A 17,892-nucleotide genomic window follows, 5' to 3' on the forward strand; every position below is an offset into this window, starting at 1 on the left:
ATAAGGAGTAAAATTAAATTATGATGTAACATGCCTACTTTATAAAAATTTTAATTTTACTAAAAAGACCTAATTTTGTGATGTCGTTATTAACTTGTAAATAATATTAATATACACTAATATTATTCACTCTCAACAGAGTCACGCTAGGGACATAAAAAAAAAAAAAAAAAAAAAAAAAAAAAAAAAAAAAAAAACACCCTTGCAAGGCTTATCCTTACTCGGTGAGGATGACCTTTCTTCTATGGGTCAGATCCTCTGAGTGCCACCTATCAACAACGCTCTTGATATGTGAGAGTTTCTCCCCCGATCCAGCCAACTGACACTGCCACATTCTTTTAATCACGGTTTTTATTGCATTTATATAGTCAGAGGGATTTGAACAAATATTTATTATAGGTTGCACAAAATGACACTCTCATAATGGATTTAATTTTCTTGTGTAACTGTAAAAAATATGGAACTGGTATGTTTAGTTGAATAAAATGAAAAAGTACACACACTAAAATTTGTATATATTTTCATTAGAAAAGAACACAAAACTGCAGCATTTCTATTCGGAATTTTTACCATCAGAACAAAAATTAAGACTGCTGTGAAATACAAATATCAACATATTATTCGATGGTCACAGGTATTTTTTAAAATTAATTTTCTTGCTGTATATCTACATGATTGTTTTATTTATCTTAATATTTTCACTTTAGTACAAAATATAGGAATGTTCTGATTACGATGTTGCAACTTATATAATTAAAATGGATCATGATTCTAAGAAAATAAATAAAACACTTGAACAATAAATTTCCACAACAATTTATCTAACCTTTTTTTTACAATTTCATGAAATTCTGTTTACTAATAATTATTATATACAAAATTCAGTGCTTAAAATTACAATACTTTTGCCTATATACTTTCATAGATTTAAATTTTAAACTAATGCAATAGTAGCAAGGCCAAGAATTTAACAGTTTCTTGTTTTCCTAAATTACAAATAAAACTTTTTTGTTAACTATTTTTATTAACAGAAGAAAAAAAAATTATAATTTTCTATCCATTTTTTAATTTAATTGTCTAAAGCGAAAGCAGGTAACTTGGGAATACATCCTGATAATGAAGGCAGTGTACACTTCCGCTGAAGATTGTCTAAAAAGACAAACATTTATTTGTCTTACATATCATCAAACAGCACATATTAAAATACCAAGAAATTACGCCGAGGACAATGTTTTGATTAATATACTTAAGTTAGGCATTCCTTACAAGTTTGTGTGATATTTATATTAACACACTGTGGCAATACAGACTATATCTTTCTTTCTATCATGATTTTGAATAAAAATTTCATCACAATTTTCTTGTCCTCAAATCACAAATAGTTTCTAAGAAAATAGTGTGGTCCAAATCGAGAGAAAATGCTTGAAACGGTGACTTATCTCGATAACTGACCATTATGTAACAGTTTGCAATACAACAATTATATAATTGCACCTCTATATTACTGACTACATGTTTTTGTTCTTCTATCTCAAGTTATTTTGTTTACATTTATTCTATATTAAAAAAAAAACTGTCACTCTTTTCCTAAGATCTATGTAATTTTATTTTTCTTTAATCAAATTAGGCATTGATTTACATAAATATTTTGTGCTTTAGTTTATTAAATTTAATTATTAAACTGAAGAAGACAGCTATCTACAGTTTTAGTCTGAATCACTCGAGTTCGAGAGGCTTTTTAAAAGAAGCCATTACAAGAATAGTTTTTTTACAATGCTAATTGTCAAAATACATTTCAACAACACAAATTACACAAATACATTCTATATTACGATTTTATGTCAAAAGAATCTTTTGTGTCGATTATAATTGTAATTATATTGTCAAGAGCTGCATCTTAAACATGTTATATGTATATAATTCTGTAAATACATATATACATATATGCAAAATATATAGTACAACGTTAAAAGTGAGTTTTTCTTTAACTATATGTACACACAAACACATACACAAAGTGGTGTCTAATTTAAAGGAACTACATTTGAAAGTATTTATTGTTATATTTCTTGTTTCACCCACTAACTCTCACAAGTGTTAAATTTTTTTTTTTTTATCAGGTTTTGCTTTCATTCTGAATAAAGTCTTTCAGAAAAAGGAGAATCAACCTCTTCTTAATGCTTCATGTAATAGTTAACATAAATTTCAAAATCACTTTCCATTGCTTATATGTGCTTACCAGAACTTTTAGTTATTTTTTCAGTACCAGACAAGTAGTTCACTAATATCATAACAACATACTAGCTTTCTTTTTAATGCACTGATTATATTTGAATAAAATGTTATAGTAGTTATCAATGTTTTTAAAAAGGGCAGGAGGAAATTTATAAATTGAAAATATTATGATGTACACTTTTCTTTCGGATTTATGAGTTAACAAACTACAAATAAAAAAAAACACTTTAAAATTACATCTTAAAATAATATATTAACATATTGCAGCAGCACTGAATGACTCAAAACAGTTTAAAAAATAGTAGTTGTGTTTTTCTAATTTTTACTGTTAAAATAACTCATATATTCACAAATATCTAAAAGTTATATCAGAACCTTATATTTTTTCAGTTGATTCTAGAAAGGAAAATTTAAATTGATATACTATAACATTTTAATATTTGAAAATTAAAATTATTATTTTTGTATATTATGAAGAAACTTACAAGCAATGTCTAAGCCCAATACGAAAAAACACTTATAGTTTTTACGCCAATTTAAACTTTAATTTTTAAAACTATTATTAATATTTTTTTTTAAACAATTTTTCTATGGTAATATATATTCTAATAAAGTAAAAACTATAAGTTTTCTCAAATTGACTATAAATATTTAGTTGTTGAAAATAATACGTTTTTGTTTAATTATCATTAGATTTCTTAGGCTTTTTAACAGTACAATGACTACGGGTTACAAATTTCAATGACTGTAAAGAGTTAGGCAATATCAGACAAATTTATGCAATTACAAGGCAAACCATTTTTTTTACATAATGGCAAAAGCGCAAAGTCTATTACAATCAATAAATATCCGATTACTAAAATCAGTTTCATCATTATGTTGGAAGACATGTTGTAATGATATCAAAAGCAGTAGGTACACAGTACACGGTAGGTACAGCTTATCCGTTTTTTTAAATATTTTTATTTAACTATTTATTTAACAGATTTATTTTCTTTTAAGAAAGCGAAAAATTGTTCTTGTTCTTCTCAATACTTATCATTCCACGTAATAAACAGCTGTACCTCTAGTCAGTCTCAAACATTTTATTAGGATAACAAGCTTCTGTTATTACACCGTTTTACTTTTTACAAAACACAGACAAATGAATGTATTTAAGAAAATAAATCAAAAAACAAACCTTGGCCCTTATTAACAAACTATTTACAAATATCTAAAATGAGATATTTATATTATAAAACAACCTGAATGGACTAGAAGTTGGTTTCTTTCTGAAGGAAGTATTAGCCGCTTATATTCTGACTACAGTTGCGACTGCAAACAGGAGTAGAATCAAAGTGAGGTACTCCCTTTCGATATAAAGAAGATGAAGCCGAAACGGTGCAAGTCCAAGTAGGCCCTTCACACCCAGAATCAAGGCTGCAGCATAATTCACCCTCCTGGAAATAATTATTATATCAGTACAACAATACTATCAACATAACAAACTATTTATATTATTATCATTGATATAGCGAAAGATTTTAAGTTAACCTGAGAGTCATACTATTTTAATTAAGATTAGCACATCAGATACAATATTTGTTTTGTTAATTTTAAATAAATAATAATTGTTTGTTTAGAGCAGAAACAAATTGAACCGATTATTGAAATTTTAATTTTTTTATAATTTATTATTATATAAAGTATTATGTAAGTATCTCAGTGAGTGTACATCTTCTCTTTCAAATAAATTTTTTGCCATTACATATTTTAATTTGAGAATAAATATATATTTTGCAAAATAAAACTGTTTTACAACTAGTGGATACATCCACTGTTCTTGTAATAATAAGTTTTTCTATATATTAAATGTATTACAAAGTGAAGAAATTTAGCAAAACTTTTGTATTGTACAACAAATATATTTCAGTTATATTCTGAATATTCCATCATTAACATTGTTTTTATATTCCTATATGTTTAGCCGTCATAATTGACCTATGTATTTATTTCAATAAATTATATTTTTATCTAAAGTCTTGGTTGAGATGAAAAAATTAGTGTCACGAGCGAGATTCAAACCCACGAATGGGTGAAGCCGAAGGTTGTGGGTTCGAATCACTCTTGTGTCACTAACTTTTTCATCCCAACCAAGATCTTAAATAAAAGTATAATTAATTGAAATTGTTTTTATATTTGAAAAGTTACTGGAAGATGACAGAATTCTTGAAAGTACTAAAGTTGTTTAAAATGTTAATAAATTTTTTCGATAAATTTGGACAAACTAATAACTAGTAGTTCACTAGTTATTTGTCCAGATCTATCATCAAAGAAAAGACAATCAACCAATATAGTAAGAGGAGTGATAATTAATAAAGTTTATATGTTGTACCCTTCATAGACACAATGCATCGTTCAGCACAATATATGTTATAGAAAATGACATGTCTGACCTATCAAGTTAGAATAAGAAGAAAGCAGTAAAGCCAAGCATAATAAAATGACAGGAAAAATTAGAACCCACAAAATAAATTTTGGTATGATTTTTCAGATAGAAAAGGAACCTGAAAGTTTTTATAGTTCTATAAATTCCACTTTTATAAAAGAAATCACGAGGTAGAGGATCTTGGGAAAATGGTGGTTGTTGTTCAGACACACAACTGGAGGAGAAAAGGCGTATGGGTGGCTAAGGCTGGGTCGTCCCAACCCCTGTACTTAACCACTGCGTTCTAGCCCTCTTACGCCAAAAATTCAATAAAAAACATGATTAAAAGAAAGTGGCAGGTCAACACAGAAGCTTTCACGGTTTAAGAGCACTGTTGATAGGTGGTCCTCAAAGGATCTGAATTGTAGAAGAGGGGCCATCCTCACCAGATTAAGAATAGGCCAAATGAGGTTGACACTTTCTTCCATAACTTTTGGGTAAAAGCCCGCGTATTTGTCTGGCATGCAGAGAAAGGTTGATCAATGTGACTACCTAATTGAATGGTGCTTTTGGTTCCAAATAGAGAGCACATAGGAAATTCCACCCAGTATGAGAGTCGGGCTTAAGCACAGCAGAAGGTATCTGGTCTCTAATTTTAGGAGGAAACATGGTTGTTTTATTGTGTATAACAATGATAATTTTGTGTCCCTAGTGTGTGTGTCAAGTTATATAGTAGGTGTAAAGGGTGATGGAGGAATATTGAGTACTCCACTCAACTGAGTGAATAGTATAGAAATAAACAAAAAATTAAAAATAACGTATTTAAGAGTGAGTGAAGTCGGTTTGAATTTAGGTACTGATTTTGTCGGGTGTTGAATTGACCTAGCTGTTGATAGCACCTGGAGCCCAACCTCAGTGACTAGAAGAATATGACTGAGGTCTGACTCTGGACTGCCAACACATGGGGTGGCTAATTCTCGATGCCTGCCAATGATTTATTATAATTTACAAAAGCTGGAATTGCCGGTGTGTGCAGATTTGAGCTTATATAAATCAGCAATCAATAATTAATTTGATAAAAATCCATTAAATTCTAGTATGATCTCACTTTAGAACATCATTACTAAGTTCTTTACTAGAATATTTCCAGAAGACTTGAGAAATGGGCGAAAATAATTTATTGAAAGGATGCCAGACTGGGTTTTAAACAGGGTATGTACAAATTAATGATTGTCTACTTTCTTCCCCAGAAAAGACTAATGGTACATGCATGTTTTTGAATTTTAAATAAGCAGTTTTGATAGACAAGCTTTGTTCTATTACTTTGCTTTGAAACATCTACAGGAATGTTTGAATTTCAGAAATCACTCTATGCAACTACAGCAGTTCAAATTTATGAAAAGTTTGCAGCATAAAAGTCATACAATTATACTTTTAAGTCCTTAGTTTTTGTACTATTTGTCAATGATTTGGAAGAAGTACAGACAGTAATATAATTATCATAATTTATTATTTTGTCGAATTAGCGAGGAGCGGTCAGGAATGAAGTATTTTAGAAAAACACCTTTTTCATATTTTTGACAACGCTTCGACCTTTATCCGGTTCATCTTCAGGGCCTGGGTTAATTACAAAACATATGTTGATTGGAAAAAATTATGTTTACTATTTTACGTATGTTTTGAAAGCCCTGAAGATGAACAGAATAAAGGTCTTATTTTTTTTCTAAAATACTTCATCCTGACTGCTCCTCTACTTCAACAAATTATTGAACAACTGTTGCTAAATAACACACATACTTCATTATTATCGTAAAATTATTTTATGTATTAATTGGTACTTCTTGCTCTAGTGCTAGGGATTTGGAAAACAGGCTAAATGAACTGCAACTTGGCATATTAATCTATATAAAATTAAATTAATAATTTAAGCATGACAGTTAAGCAACAAAATTTGTTAAATAATTTTATTATTAAAGTAACTCGATCAATACTAGATAGATTTTTATTAAAACTCTTTTTTGAGGTCTGTGAGTTGATGAACCTGTATCTTGGTTGTTTCTGATCATTCGACCTGTCCATCCTTGCTGTTTTGGTCTGTCAGATGTGTTTTTGCTTTTTTGTATCTTTGGTGGTAGGTTTTTTAATCTAGTTCTAATTGTAACAAAAACTGATAATCTAGAGAATTATAGTGTGAATTTTGGGATTTCCTCTTGCTGTTTGCAGGGAGACGGTGTAAAACCGTGTGTAAAACTGAAGATGATGAAAAGACAAAACGTGTCTGACAGATGAATACAGCGAGAATAGGCTGATTAAATGATCAGAAATGACCGCTATTTGTCATTTTTGTTAAGTTTGTGCAGAGAAGTTTCTCATGCTAAAATTATTCTGAGAATTTTCTGACAGTAAGCTGGGTTTACAAACTAACAACTTTCAATTGTTATTACAGTCGTTAATTAAGTTAGTTACTACAAATGTTAATAAAATTTACACGTTTAAGTGACAAATGATATTGTTCATAGTTGTATATACTGTTTATAAAATTGTATTTACATTAATATCTAATAAGCCAGGGTATGATAGCATAATGCAACAAAATCTTATAACTGTTGCAAATACCAAAAGCAATGTTTGTTGTATTTTCATAAAGCCAGAAAACGCAAATTTTGCAAAGCATGCCTAAAGAGTCTATCAAGTATGCTGATTTATAGGGAAAATTTGTTATATTTATTGTTTAAAAAAAAAGCTTTAACTTGAAAAAAAATGTACAAGGGAAGTATTATTTTCAAAAAATAAGCAATATTTTTTTAAAGTTTGCACTTTTTTGCAATGGAACTTCATTATGTATTATTATCTAGGTAAATTCAAAAAGCTTTTTGTTCCAGCATATTTTGTTTATTTATGTAAGACGCTTTTCATTCACCTTGTGAACATCATCAGCTTTCATTAAAATAAAAAAGAATATAAATAACACAAAAAACAAATCGTTCTTTTCAAACTGTCAACACTGAAACCATTTCAATTTGACTGTTTGGAAAGAACAGTTCATTTTTGTGTTATTTATATTCATTTTTGTTTTAATGTAGGCTGACTAAGCTCAAAAAGTGAGTGAGAGGCATCTTACATAAAAAAAATATTCTGGAACTAAAAGCTTTTGGAATTTACCTAAACCATAATATATAAAATTAAACTTATCACTTTAACTTGAACTGCAAACATACAGTAGATTTATTAGAAATGCAAAAGTAAAAAAAATTGTATCTATTTTAAATAATTTAAGCATTTATCTATTTATGCTTGAAATCAATTAATTACAACTGAAAAGTAAAAAAAAATAGTAATGAACAACAACTGTTAAAATGTATGGAAAGAAAGGGGCAAGCAGTATGAAGGAAAATATGGAGAAAAAAAATTGATAAGTGTGAAATGGTCCCGACAAATAATTACCACTTTAGTGTTCGTTGTATAAGCCAGGAAGCCAGCACAGAATGTCTAACCTTTATCCAAAGCACTCCCATCGCTGTGTAAGCAATACAGAATATCAGAAAATATGAATTTTATGAATTTTTTGTTCCTCGAGTTTTGTTTCTTTCTACCAACCCAACCTGTACTACTCTGCTATTTATTTACTTGGTCTATGTCACTCCTATTTATTTGAATAAAACATGCAGCCATTTTTCCTTTAATGGGACTACTATTAAAAAAAAAATTAAACAAATTTGTATAACTCTCAGGTAATGCCTACTGTAAAAGTATAAACTGTCTATTTTGATTTTTTATATCTACGCAAATATATATTCTATGAAGTAAAAATAATGTACAGAAGTAATATAATATATAGTAAATATATCAATTAAATTTTCCTATCATAAAGGATCAAAGTGTCAAGAAAACATACACTTTATAAATTGCTATATTAATAATTCTTGACATTAATATTGATTAAAAATGTTAATATATTATTTTTAAGAACATGCTTTGAAATCATTTTTCTAATGAAAACCAAGCACATACTCAAATCTAAAATATACACAAAAGAAGGAATCAACTGACATTCTTGAATCAGACAATTTAAAATCAAAGCGGTTGGAATCGCATGCCTCAATTACATCTAAGTATGCAAGCTATACTGTGTCTCCATGATTTCAGTGATCACAGTACATAATAACACTTAAGACAAAAAAAAACAACAGTGTTTATATAAAATAAAAAATGTTGCAGCTCCTCTTGTCTTTGACAAAAGTGCGTCATATTTTTGTTTGTTCATTTGCATGCCATAACAGACAGAAAAATGTATACTGAAATGTCATCATTCAAAGTGCGTCAACATTTTATATTAGTGAATTAACAAGACACTACTTTAGAAGTAGCCGAGCCTGCCACCTTGAATTATCAACATCCAACTTGATACTGGATATTGTTTATTCATTGATTTTTACATATGAAAATCAAAGCTGTCAGGCCCGTATTTAAAGTGAAGGGTACGTGAATTACCGATGCACACAAAACGCAGAATTGCTCACCAAAAGGTCACAAAACGGCACCTGAAACATAGAATATTCAATTAATTATATAAACTCTGATAAATAACGCTCGCAGGCAAATATATACCAGGTTGTATATGTTTTAAAATAATTGGTTTATTTATTATGTCTTGAAATTACTTTAAGATGAATAAAGATTAAGATTATCTAAATTAATTAAAAATTATGAAATGTACCAAATGGTTAAAAATGTTTACCTGTGAGTTGTTTAGAAAACTATGACACTATAAATTTGTTAAAACATTTTGAAGCTGGGTCTAAAAACATTTGGTAATGAATTAAAACTTTTATATATTATATATTTTTGTTTACTTCCTAAAACTAGACGTGAAAATTAATATAGAGTACAAAAATTTTCACAGATTTGAGCAATAAACTGTAATAATGTGTTTGATCTGTTGTCTTTTGTCTTCTACAATAAACAAAATAAAGCCATGAATATTGGCAGACTTGTCAATCAAGTGATAATTAATTTAAATATTCTAAGTACAATTATATACATAATGCCAATTTCTGATCATACCTTACAGTTACATGATGAACAGGTGTTGATGTCTGACCATGGCCCGGGTTGGAAGTAGCGGCCAGGAATACCTGGGCCTGCTCTACAACCACCACTGCTCATATTACATGGTGGATCAGATGGACACCTCGGACAGCAATCGCTTGTCGATAATATGGTTGAATCACACCAGACTGGTGGGCATTCCACCTCCCAACAGTCTATTTCACCCATCTAAAAATTATTACGTGATTTATTGTGTCAATTTAGCAGTGCAGTAATAGAAAAACATACAAGGCATTCACAGGTTTGACACTGGTATATCCATTTGTCTCCTGATGCAAACTTGACATGGGCAAACTCCTGATGTGTGCAGTATGTGGCTGGGTAACAATGGGGGCAGCAATGTGGGGGTGGATTAGAGGAACAATTGCAGGACCTCTGGGTGCAGACCAATTGGCCTTCGATGCACACGCACGTTTCACAATCGGCTGAAGGTGCTGACTCACCATCGGGTATTTCGCCAAATCCCTTAACTATGCAGCCTTAAAAAATTAAACGTATTCATTTAAACGGAAATTAATTGGTCTTAAAAGGCTATCTCAAGTAAAATCATATATTTTTTCAAAATTTATTATCAGTTTTAATTGAATTAGATGACTTACTCAATTTACAGTCAGTTGTATTATCAAGATTAGGAGGGCAGATGCATTTGTAGCCTCCGTCTAAATTTACACACAATGCGCTCTCATGACATGTATGATTCCCCGAAGTACACTCGTCAAAGTCTAAAGTATGAACTCTGATTAGAACATGTTTACGTGAAAAGGAGAACAGGATAACCTTACCTTGACAAAGTTTTTGGTGTTGGATATGGGGGAAGGAAGGTTGATATCCTTTGTTGCATGTGCAGTAATACCATCCTGGCATATTTACGCAAAGGGAAGAATTATCGCATGAATGTAAACCAGTCGAACATTCATTGAGATCTTCAGCACACGAGATGCCTTGGTACCCCGGCCGGCAGGAGCATATGCCTCCATCTATACAGGTGCCACCGTTCTCACAAGGCAATTCACAGACAGCTAAAACAATTGTTTGAATTCAGACAAAACTCACAGTATATTATGAAATACTTACGAGTGCAGGAGTACCCATCACCGGTGTAACCCTCTTGGCAGGTGCAGTGATATGAGCCTTGGGTGTTTATGCAAGTTGCATGTTTATCACAAGAGTGTGCATCTGTTGCACATTCATCAATCTCAGCACAGTTAAATCTGGAAAAAATTATTCTATCAAGCAATGTTATTTGGTGTAAAATGATCGACATTTATCACCAGTTTGTGCAAAATTCAGCAAGAATAAAGCTGTTTATTTCTAATCTAGTGATATTATTTAGTTCATAAATTACCTATCAACCCTCCGATGACCTGGTAAACATTCACACTCATAACTCCCTTCAGTATTTTTGCACTGAGAATTACTATGACAGTGATGTCCTTCTAACCCTCCCTGGTTCAGGCATTCATCAATATCTAAAAAATTATAAATTAAGAACTTGCAAATGAAAACATTGGACAAGAAGTTTAAAAAAAATTACCTTTACAATCATACCCATCTCCTTTATAGCCTGTATTGCAATGACAAGCGTATCTCGTTTCCAAATTAAGGCAGGTGGCATTGTCATGACAATCATGACCCTTACTGCAGTAGTCAACTCCTATACAAAATGTACATACATATTTTTATTGTTGAAATTTATCAGAAATAATGTATGAGAACTGAGGAATTAATTAATTTATGATTTGACAAAGTCTCATACAGCATCAAATTTAGATTTGCCAATTGGTATCTTTTTTTGCTAATTGATTAAGTTTCTTCGTTATTATCCTTCTTTTTTATATGCTATTAGACGTTAAAAGATAAAAAGTGTTGCTATATTTTCTTGTTATTGCGTTTATTATATGTATTATGTGTGAGTAGTTTTGGATTGGTGGAACTCCTTACTTTTGGTGTCAAAATAAGTTTTGTGCAGTTTTTTTTACAGTCTTAATAGATTTTGATCCTAAAAGTCTTTGTTGTTGTCAAAATCTGTTAAATCTTTGTCTTTCAATTTTTGTATGGATTTTGTTAGACTGCTGCCATATAACTTATCCTTACAAGTCATCCTGATCTGCCTATACTTGTTAATCTTTCAGGTGCACTTCATCATTTAACCATCTTCAGTATGTCTACATGAAAATTATAAAATGATAATTTGAAGTTAAACGGAGTTAATTTGAAACTAAAAATGGTTATTTGGTGGGAAAAGGGGTAATTTAACGTTAATTAATGTTAATAAATGTTAATTCGAAATTAAAAAAGGTAAATTTGTAGTTAAAAATGGTTAATATGAAGTTAAAAATAGTTAATTTAAAGTTAACAAAGGTTAATTCATAATAAAAAAAGGTAAATTTTCAGTTAAAAATGGTTAATATGAAGTTAAAAAGAGTTAATTGGAAATTACAAAGGGTTAATTTGACAGAAAAAAGGGTAATTTGAAGTTAAAAAGAGTTAATCTAAAGTTAACAAAGGTTAATTCGAAATTAAAAAAGGTAAATTTGTAGTTAAAAATGGATTATTTGATGTTAAAAAGAGTTAATTTAAAGTTAACAAAGGTTAAATCAAAATAAAAAAAGGTAAATTTGCAGTTCAAAATGGTTAATATGAAGTTAAAAAGAGTTAATTGGAAATTAAAAAAAAAAAGGTCAATTTGAAGTTAAAAACGGTTAATATGAAGTTAAAAAGAGTTAATTTGAAATTAAAAAAGGTTAATTCGAAATTAAAAACAGGTAAATGTGCAGTTAAAAATGGTTAATATTAAGTTAAAAAGTGGTAATTTAAAATTGAGATAGGTTAAGTCGAAATTAAAAAAGATCAATTTATGGTTAAAAATGGTTAATATGAAGTTAAAAAGAGTTAATTTGAAATTAAAAAAGGCTAATTCGAAATTAAAAATAGATAAATTTGCAGTTAAAAATGGTTTATATGAGTTAATTTGAAATGAAAAAAGGTTAATTTCAAGTTAAAAAGGGGTTAATTTGACGGAAAAAAGGGGTAATTTGAAGTTAAAAATGGTTAATTTGATGTTAAAGAAGGTGTATTAGTTACAAAGGGTTAATTCTATAGATATTATATAAAAGGATAATTTGAAAATAAGAAGGGTTCATTTGGTGCCAAAAAAGGTTAATTTCTAATGGGAAAAGGGTTAATTTGACGGAAATAAGCTATATAACTAATTAATTTCGTGTTGTTTTGCTGTAAATGAAATGCAGGAAACTTAAATAAGCTCCAAACTTAAACTAGTACCTAAAATAGGTTGAACATTTAGATAAACATAATTAAATAAAAAAAGAGTTCACGGATACGGCGATAGATTTAATTTCTGCTTAGTATGCATATTTTTCAGATGTTGCTTCACTGAGATCGCAACATGCGTATCTTACGCCTATTAAATGTATAAATTGTTAGTAGGAAGGAAGGTCAAGCAGGATTCATACCAGGACAAAATTTGCAGCATTCATCAGGTACACTAAATTGTTCGCTTTCCGAACACTCAAGAGATGGGCACATGGTCTCAGGGTCGATCCTCGTGCAGTGCATGGATCCGTCATGGCACTCGCACTGAACGCACTGTTTCAAACTCACTACTTCGCTGTGCTCGTACAGAGTCCCTCGAAGGTAGCATTGCTCTGTGGAAATTATCTCGGTTAATATGTCTTATTTTATGGCTGGGAGTCGTAGTACTCACTGAGGCAGGTCGGACAACACTGTCCCGGGTGCAGAACGGGTTTCTTGCAATTGACCTTTGGACATTGCACGGGCCTGCACTCGATCTCTCCGTGCTGAAAAAAAAATCGTCACAAAATGAAGGAAGCATGATACTAATGAAGAATTACAGCCATCGTCTAGTCTAGACTAAGAGCTATTAAACGGCTGCATCCAAGGCGCCTTGCACGATAAACGGAAGCAGTAAAAATTCAATAACCTATGGCAGATATTACCCCCGTTGTCTGAGCAATACTTTTTTTTTGTAACCAATAATAGATATTTTTTATTTTTAATGATTTTATTGGTACATAATAATCAAGTCTATTTATCCACTTCGCTGTAATACATTTCATACCTTCCTACCATCGGGAGGCCATACTTTTATAATGTACCAAGAGTTTAAAAAATTAGTGTAAAAAACTATCGAAACATTTAATATAAAATTTCTTTGAGCTGTTTTTTTTTTTTTTTTTTTTTTTTTTTTTTTTTTTTTTTTTTTTTTTTGCGATCAACCGCTTTGGGTCATTTTCCGCCTTAAAAATTTCAAGCCAGGTGGAGATTGGGCCACAGCTCAGGAACCCCCCAATAGCGGGAACCAGGGCCCCGGCAGCATCACACGCTCCGGACACCCCCCCACAACCTTCACCAGGTGGGCACTTTTCCTAGTTTTAACTTTTTAACTAGCGGGTCCCTTTCATAGAACAAAATCCCGGGCGGACACCACCCAATCAAGTATTTAAAGTTAGATACTTACCGAATAGAGTAAATTAAATTAGCCATTCTATTCCTAATTAGGTGAAGGAGGGAATATCACCATGAAAACAAGCATTAAAGTTACATACTTCACTTTATTTACAAAATCCGGAACACAAAAATCAAATTGGACAGAACTGAAACAATAGGTAGGTAAAACAGGAGCCAAATTCAAAAATAATAATTTGAACATTAATGATTACTGAATTAATGAGTAGGTGAGGTTTTAGCCTGCAAAATTTTAATTTTTGATAGCTGGAGAAGGATGTCGGTATCAGCTTCGGTATTTAGTTTTGGTGGCTGTACAGAGAGCAAATCCGGATTTGCATAGGTAAGTTGTGGCAAACGGAAGGAGAACACGTTTCGCTTTTTCAAAGAGCGGTTGAAATTTTTTTTTCCAGACGGAGCCAAAAATTGGGGTAAGTATCGGACTCGAAAGTACGTTTCAAAATGATGTCAGAAGTAAATTCTATCTAAATTTTAGTTAAATTCCATCAAAAATTCACGTTCACTTGAAGATTATGACTGATTGGCTTTGTCGAAACTGAATACGGTTTGACCCCCATTCCCGGTCTTAAATCTTAATTTAAATTAATAAAACAAAAATGATGCTTTTTTAACCTCAATATAACGATTTATCCTCATTTAATTACGTCGAATATTAGATTTTGACAAAAGCTTAATTAACCCTATTAAGCCGATTTATTGTTATTAAGAATTCCATTAAGTCTATTTATAACGAACTCGATGTTATTGAAAAAATGAGAATATGTAATTCCATAGAAAAACCATTTTCTTACAGAAATATTTTATTTATTTTAATGGTACATACGTCGTTAAAAAGCTTCTTTCATATAGCCTGTTTGAGGTTAAAATCCTTTTAGCTGTTTTGGAATTATAGCCGTTTCAATAAGATATTTCGATAACGATTTCTCAAAATCATAAAAATTTAGGAATTCACAAAATCAATAAATTTAAATTCAAATAAAAATTTATAAATTTAGGGATGGTGGTCTCTAGTGGTGCCAAAACGAAATATCGTATTAGTTTCAAGAAAAAAATAATGGCCTAGTTTGCTTATAATATATTTTGTTTTTAGAATTTTTTTTGTTTATTGATAAACTTTGATAGCTTTTACTAGATGGAGAAACTGCATGCTTTCTCAGCGATCATGACATCATGACTGATCAGGCCACCGATTCATATTGGAATAAATAACTGATCAATGACAATGACTCAAATACCTAGCGCACTCGAGTGAGAAGTTTGAACTTGAATCCACAATATAGAGAAACAACGGCTTTTTATATACAACGCTGGAAAAATCCAGGGTGTTCCATAAGCTGCAATTCCCGGTAATCAAGGAACCTAATTCGTTAGTTCCCGTCCGTCTCACTTACCATATGTTGCTTACGTGTGCAAAAATAAACTAAGAATGATTAATAAAAAAAAAAAAAAAAAAAAAAAAAAAAAAAAAAAAAAAAAAAAAAAAAAAAAAAAAAAAAAAAAAAAAAAAAAAAAAAAAAAAAAACGGGTGGTGTTTAGGACCATGATTATTTGGAGGTCGTGAGATGCGGTTTGGTGTGATGTAGGTTTTAGAAAAACATTTTCTTTATCGTACCAACGTTTCGATCTTTACTGAGATCATTCTTGTCTGTCGGCACTCTCAACACGACAGACAAGAATGACACATCTACACGGAAAACAAACGCTTTGGGCCCTGAAGATGATCTCAATAAAGATCGAAACGTTGGTACGATGAAGAAAATGTTTTTCTAAAACCTACGTCACACCAGACCCATCTCACGACCTCCAAATAAAAATAAAAAAACTTTCGTTTTCAGTACTGATTCGTTTTACTTTTATTTTTTTGTAATTATTATTTTTTCTTGCAGTTCGCCGCGGATCCCCAAGACGTGCGCGAACCTATCAAAGGTGAAGGGTGAAGCCCCAGTTTATACTATTGATATAAACATCAAATTTTTTATTTTTTTTATCACAATCTGTAATTATTATTTACAATATGTAATTTGCGGATACATGAACTTATGTACAACTATTTACATTGAGGGGAGAAAATAATCAATGTTATCCTCCCTCTTCACTTTGTTTATGTTTTTTTTTACAGTTTACTCGGAAAGGAGGTCGCGGGGCCATTTCCTCTTGAGACGCCTTATTGGGTTGTAGGGATGGGTTCTATCGGACAGGGCTTGGGCAAGACTATTTGGATGGTGGGTGAGTTTTTTGTGAAACTTGGTAAATTTTTGGGGAATAAATTTTTGGATATAGGGAATTTGAAAGTCGTTGTGAGGGTAGCATTTGAGACATAATAAGGAGCATTTACAATGGATCTGAGGACTTTAGATTGAAAGAATTGGAGACGTTGGATATTGGAAGGTTTAGCGGTTCCCCACAGTTTTATTCCGTACGTCCAAATCGGTTGTAGTAAATTGTAAGTTTGTTTTTGTCGATAGTTTAGACTGTCGTCCTACAAGTCTGTGCAGTAGACCATACCGTCTGTTTAGGTTTTGTCGTGTCAGTCGTGTATATTGATTCCACGTTAGTCGTGAGTCTAGGTGGAACCCAAGGTAGCGAACGCAGTCGGATTTGGGGATAGGAACGTTGTTGTAGTATATCGTGAGAGGAGGTTTGCTTCGGAGGGTAAATGTGACATGGACGCTCTTGCTTTCGTTTATCTTCATTTTCCATTGTCTACACCAATCTGCTATCATGAGATATGTTCCTGAAGATCTTACGAAGCAACTGCAGGATCGGAATTGGACGATAGTACAGCTGTATCATAGGCGAAGGTAAACATCAAATTAAAAAAAAAGAAAAAAAGTTTTGTAATTAGCTATTTCTCGAGTACTTCCCCCACAGGTGGGAGACTGTACAAGGCAACGATGTCAGTTGGTTCGTAAGTCCAGTGGAACATCGGATGAAAAAGAATTTCCTTAGTGTACAAGTGCTGTAAGTCGATGTGAATGGTAGAAATCAGTAGTAGTTTTTGATCGGAAAATCATGGAAAAAACTAATATAGGATATTTTCAACCAGTGTCTCAGTTGATTGTGTCTGGAATTCGATTCACTATTGCTCTGAATGGAAGGAACCCCGGCGAACTCGTCCAAATAGGGGGGACACTACCACACAGCCCTGATCCGATCCACATCTATTCTGGCTTTCAGTAGCTTATTGTGAACGATGAGAGACTAATCACAGTTTTTAAAGGTAAAATCCAAGAAGAAAGAATTATAAGAGAAAATGTTTTCTTGCACATTTATACTCATTAAGTCGGGCCATCTTTTAACCGGGGTACATAAATCATAAATAAAACGATAGATCGAAAAAACTAATTTTCATGTCCATCTTAACTCGTTTCGTTTTTAAATTAATTATTCAAAACTTTAGCATGATAGCTGAAGTATGTGACTTTAGTATCAAGTGTGTACTTGATAAAATGCTATGTCCCAACTCGCCTCTCGGGGTCGGGTTTCAATTATGCAAAAACACTAAATTCCGGCTCACTTCGGCCCATTTCAAAGGCCTTCATTGATAAATAATTGATAAAGGATGAGCTCGCATGATAAAATTTTACTTTGAAAGGATGCGTGCTTTTAAATGGGTTCTGAATATGGAGGAGGAA

The 17,892-nt window shown here is 31.4% G+C and overlaps 1 protein-coding gene across 5 annotated transcripts in view; it reads right to left on the reverse strand.

Moving 5' to 3' along the window:
• Nucleotides 1–2,829: 2,829 nt before the first annotated feature.
• The window catches only part of LOC106669897 (protein kinase C-binding protein NELL2-like), a 110,270-nt gene continuing 95,207 nt past the window's right edge, over nucleotides 2,830–17,892 (reverse strand). For 2 of the 5 annotated variants that reach the window (XM_014399746.2, XM_014399745.1), the window contains exons 8-18: nucleotides 13,476–13,569; nucleotides 13,225–13,416; nucleotides 11,286–11,405; nucleotides 11,097–11,220; nucleotides 10,826–10,962; nucleotides 10,534–10,770; nucleotides 10,351–10,473; nucleotides 9,980–10,230; nucleotides 9,707–9,919; nucleotides 9,134–9,183; nucleotides 2,830–3,674 (exon numbers count right to left, since the gene is read on the reverse strand). In XM_014399746.2, the coding sequence (XP_014255232.1) occupies nucleotides 3,527–3,674; nucleotides 9,134–9,183; nucleotides 9,707–9,919; nucleotides 9,980–10,230; nucleotides 10,351–10,473; nucleotides 10,534–10,770; nucleotides 10,826–10,962; nucleotides 11,097–11,220; nucleotides 11,286–11,405; nucleotides 13,225–13,416; nucleotides 13,476–13,569 (1,689 nt within the window). In that variant the 3' untranslated portion in view covers nucleotides 2,830–3,526. Of the gene's footprint in view, nucleotides 3,675–8,086; nucleotides 8,160–9,133; nucleotides 9,184–9,706; nucleotides 9,920–9,979; nucleotides 10,231–10,350; nucleotides 10,474–10,533; nucleotides 10,771–10,825; nucleotides 10,963–11,096; nucleotides 11,221–11,285; nucleotides 11,406–13,224; nucleotides 13,417–13,475; nucleotides 13,570–17,892 lie in introns of those variants that run through there. The other 3 variants (XM_024226510.1, XM_014399747.1, XM_024226511.1) reach the window with 3 other exon arrangements.

Source organism: Cimex lectularius, unplaced genomic scaffold, assembly GCF_000648675.2.
Source record: "Cimex lectularius strain Harlan isolate CLEC.00 unplaced genomic scaffold, Clec_2.1 scaffold76, whole genome shotgun sequence".
In the NCBI taxonomy this organism is placed as follows: domain Eukaryota; kingdom Metazoa; phylum Arthropoda; class Insecta; order Hemiptera; family Cimicidae; genus Cimex; species Cimex lectularius.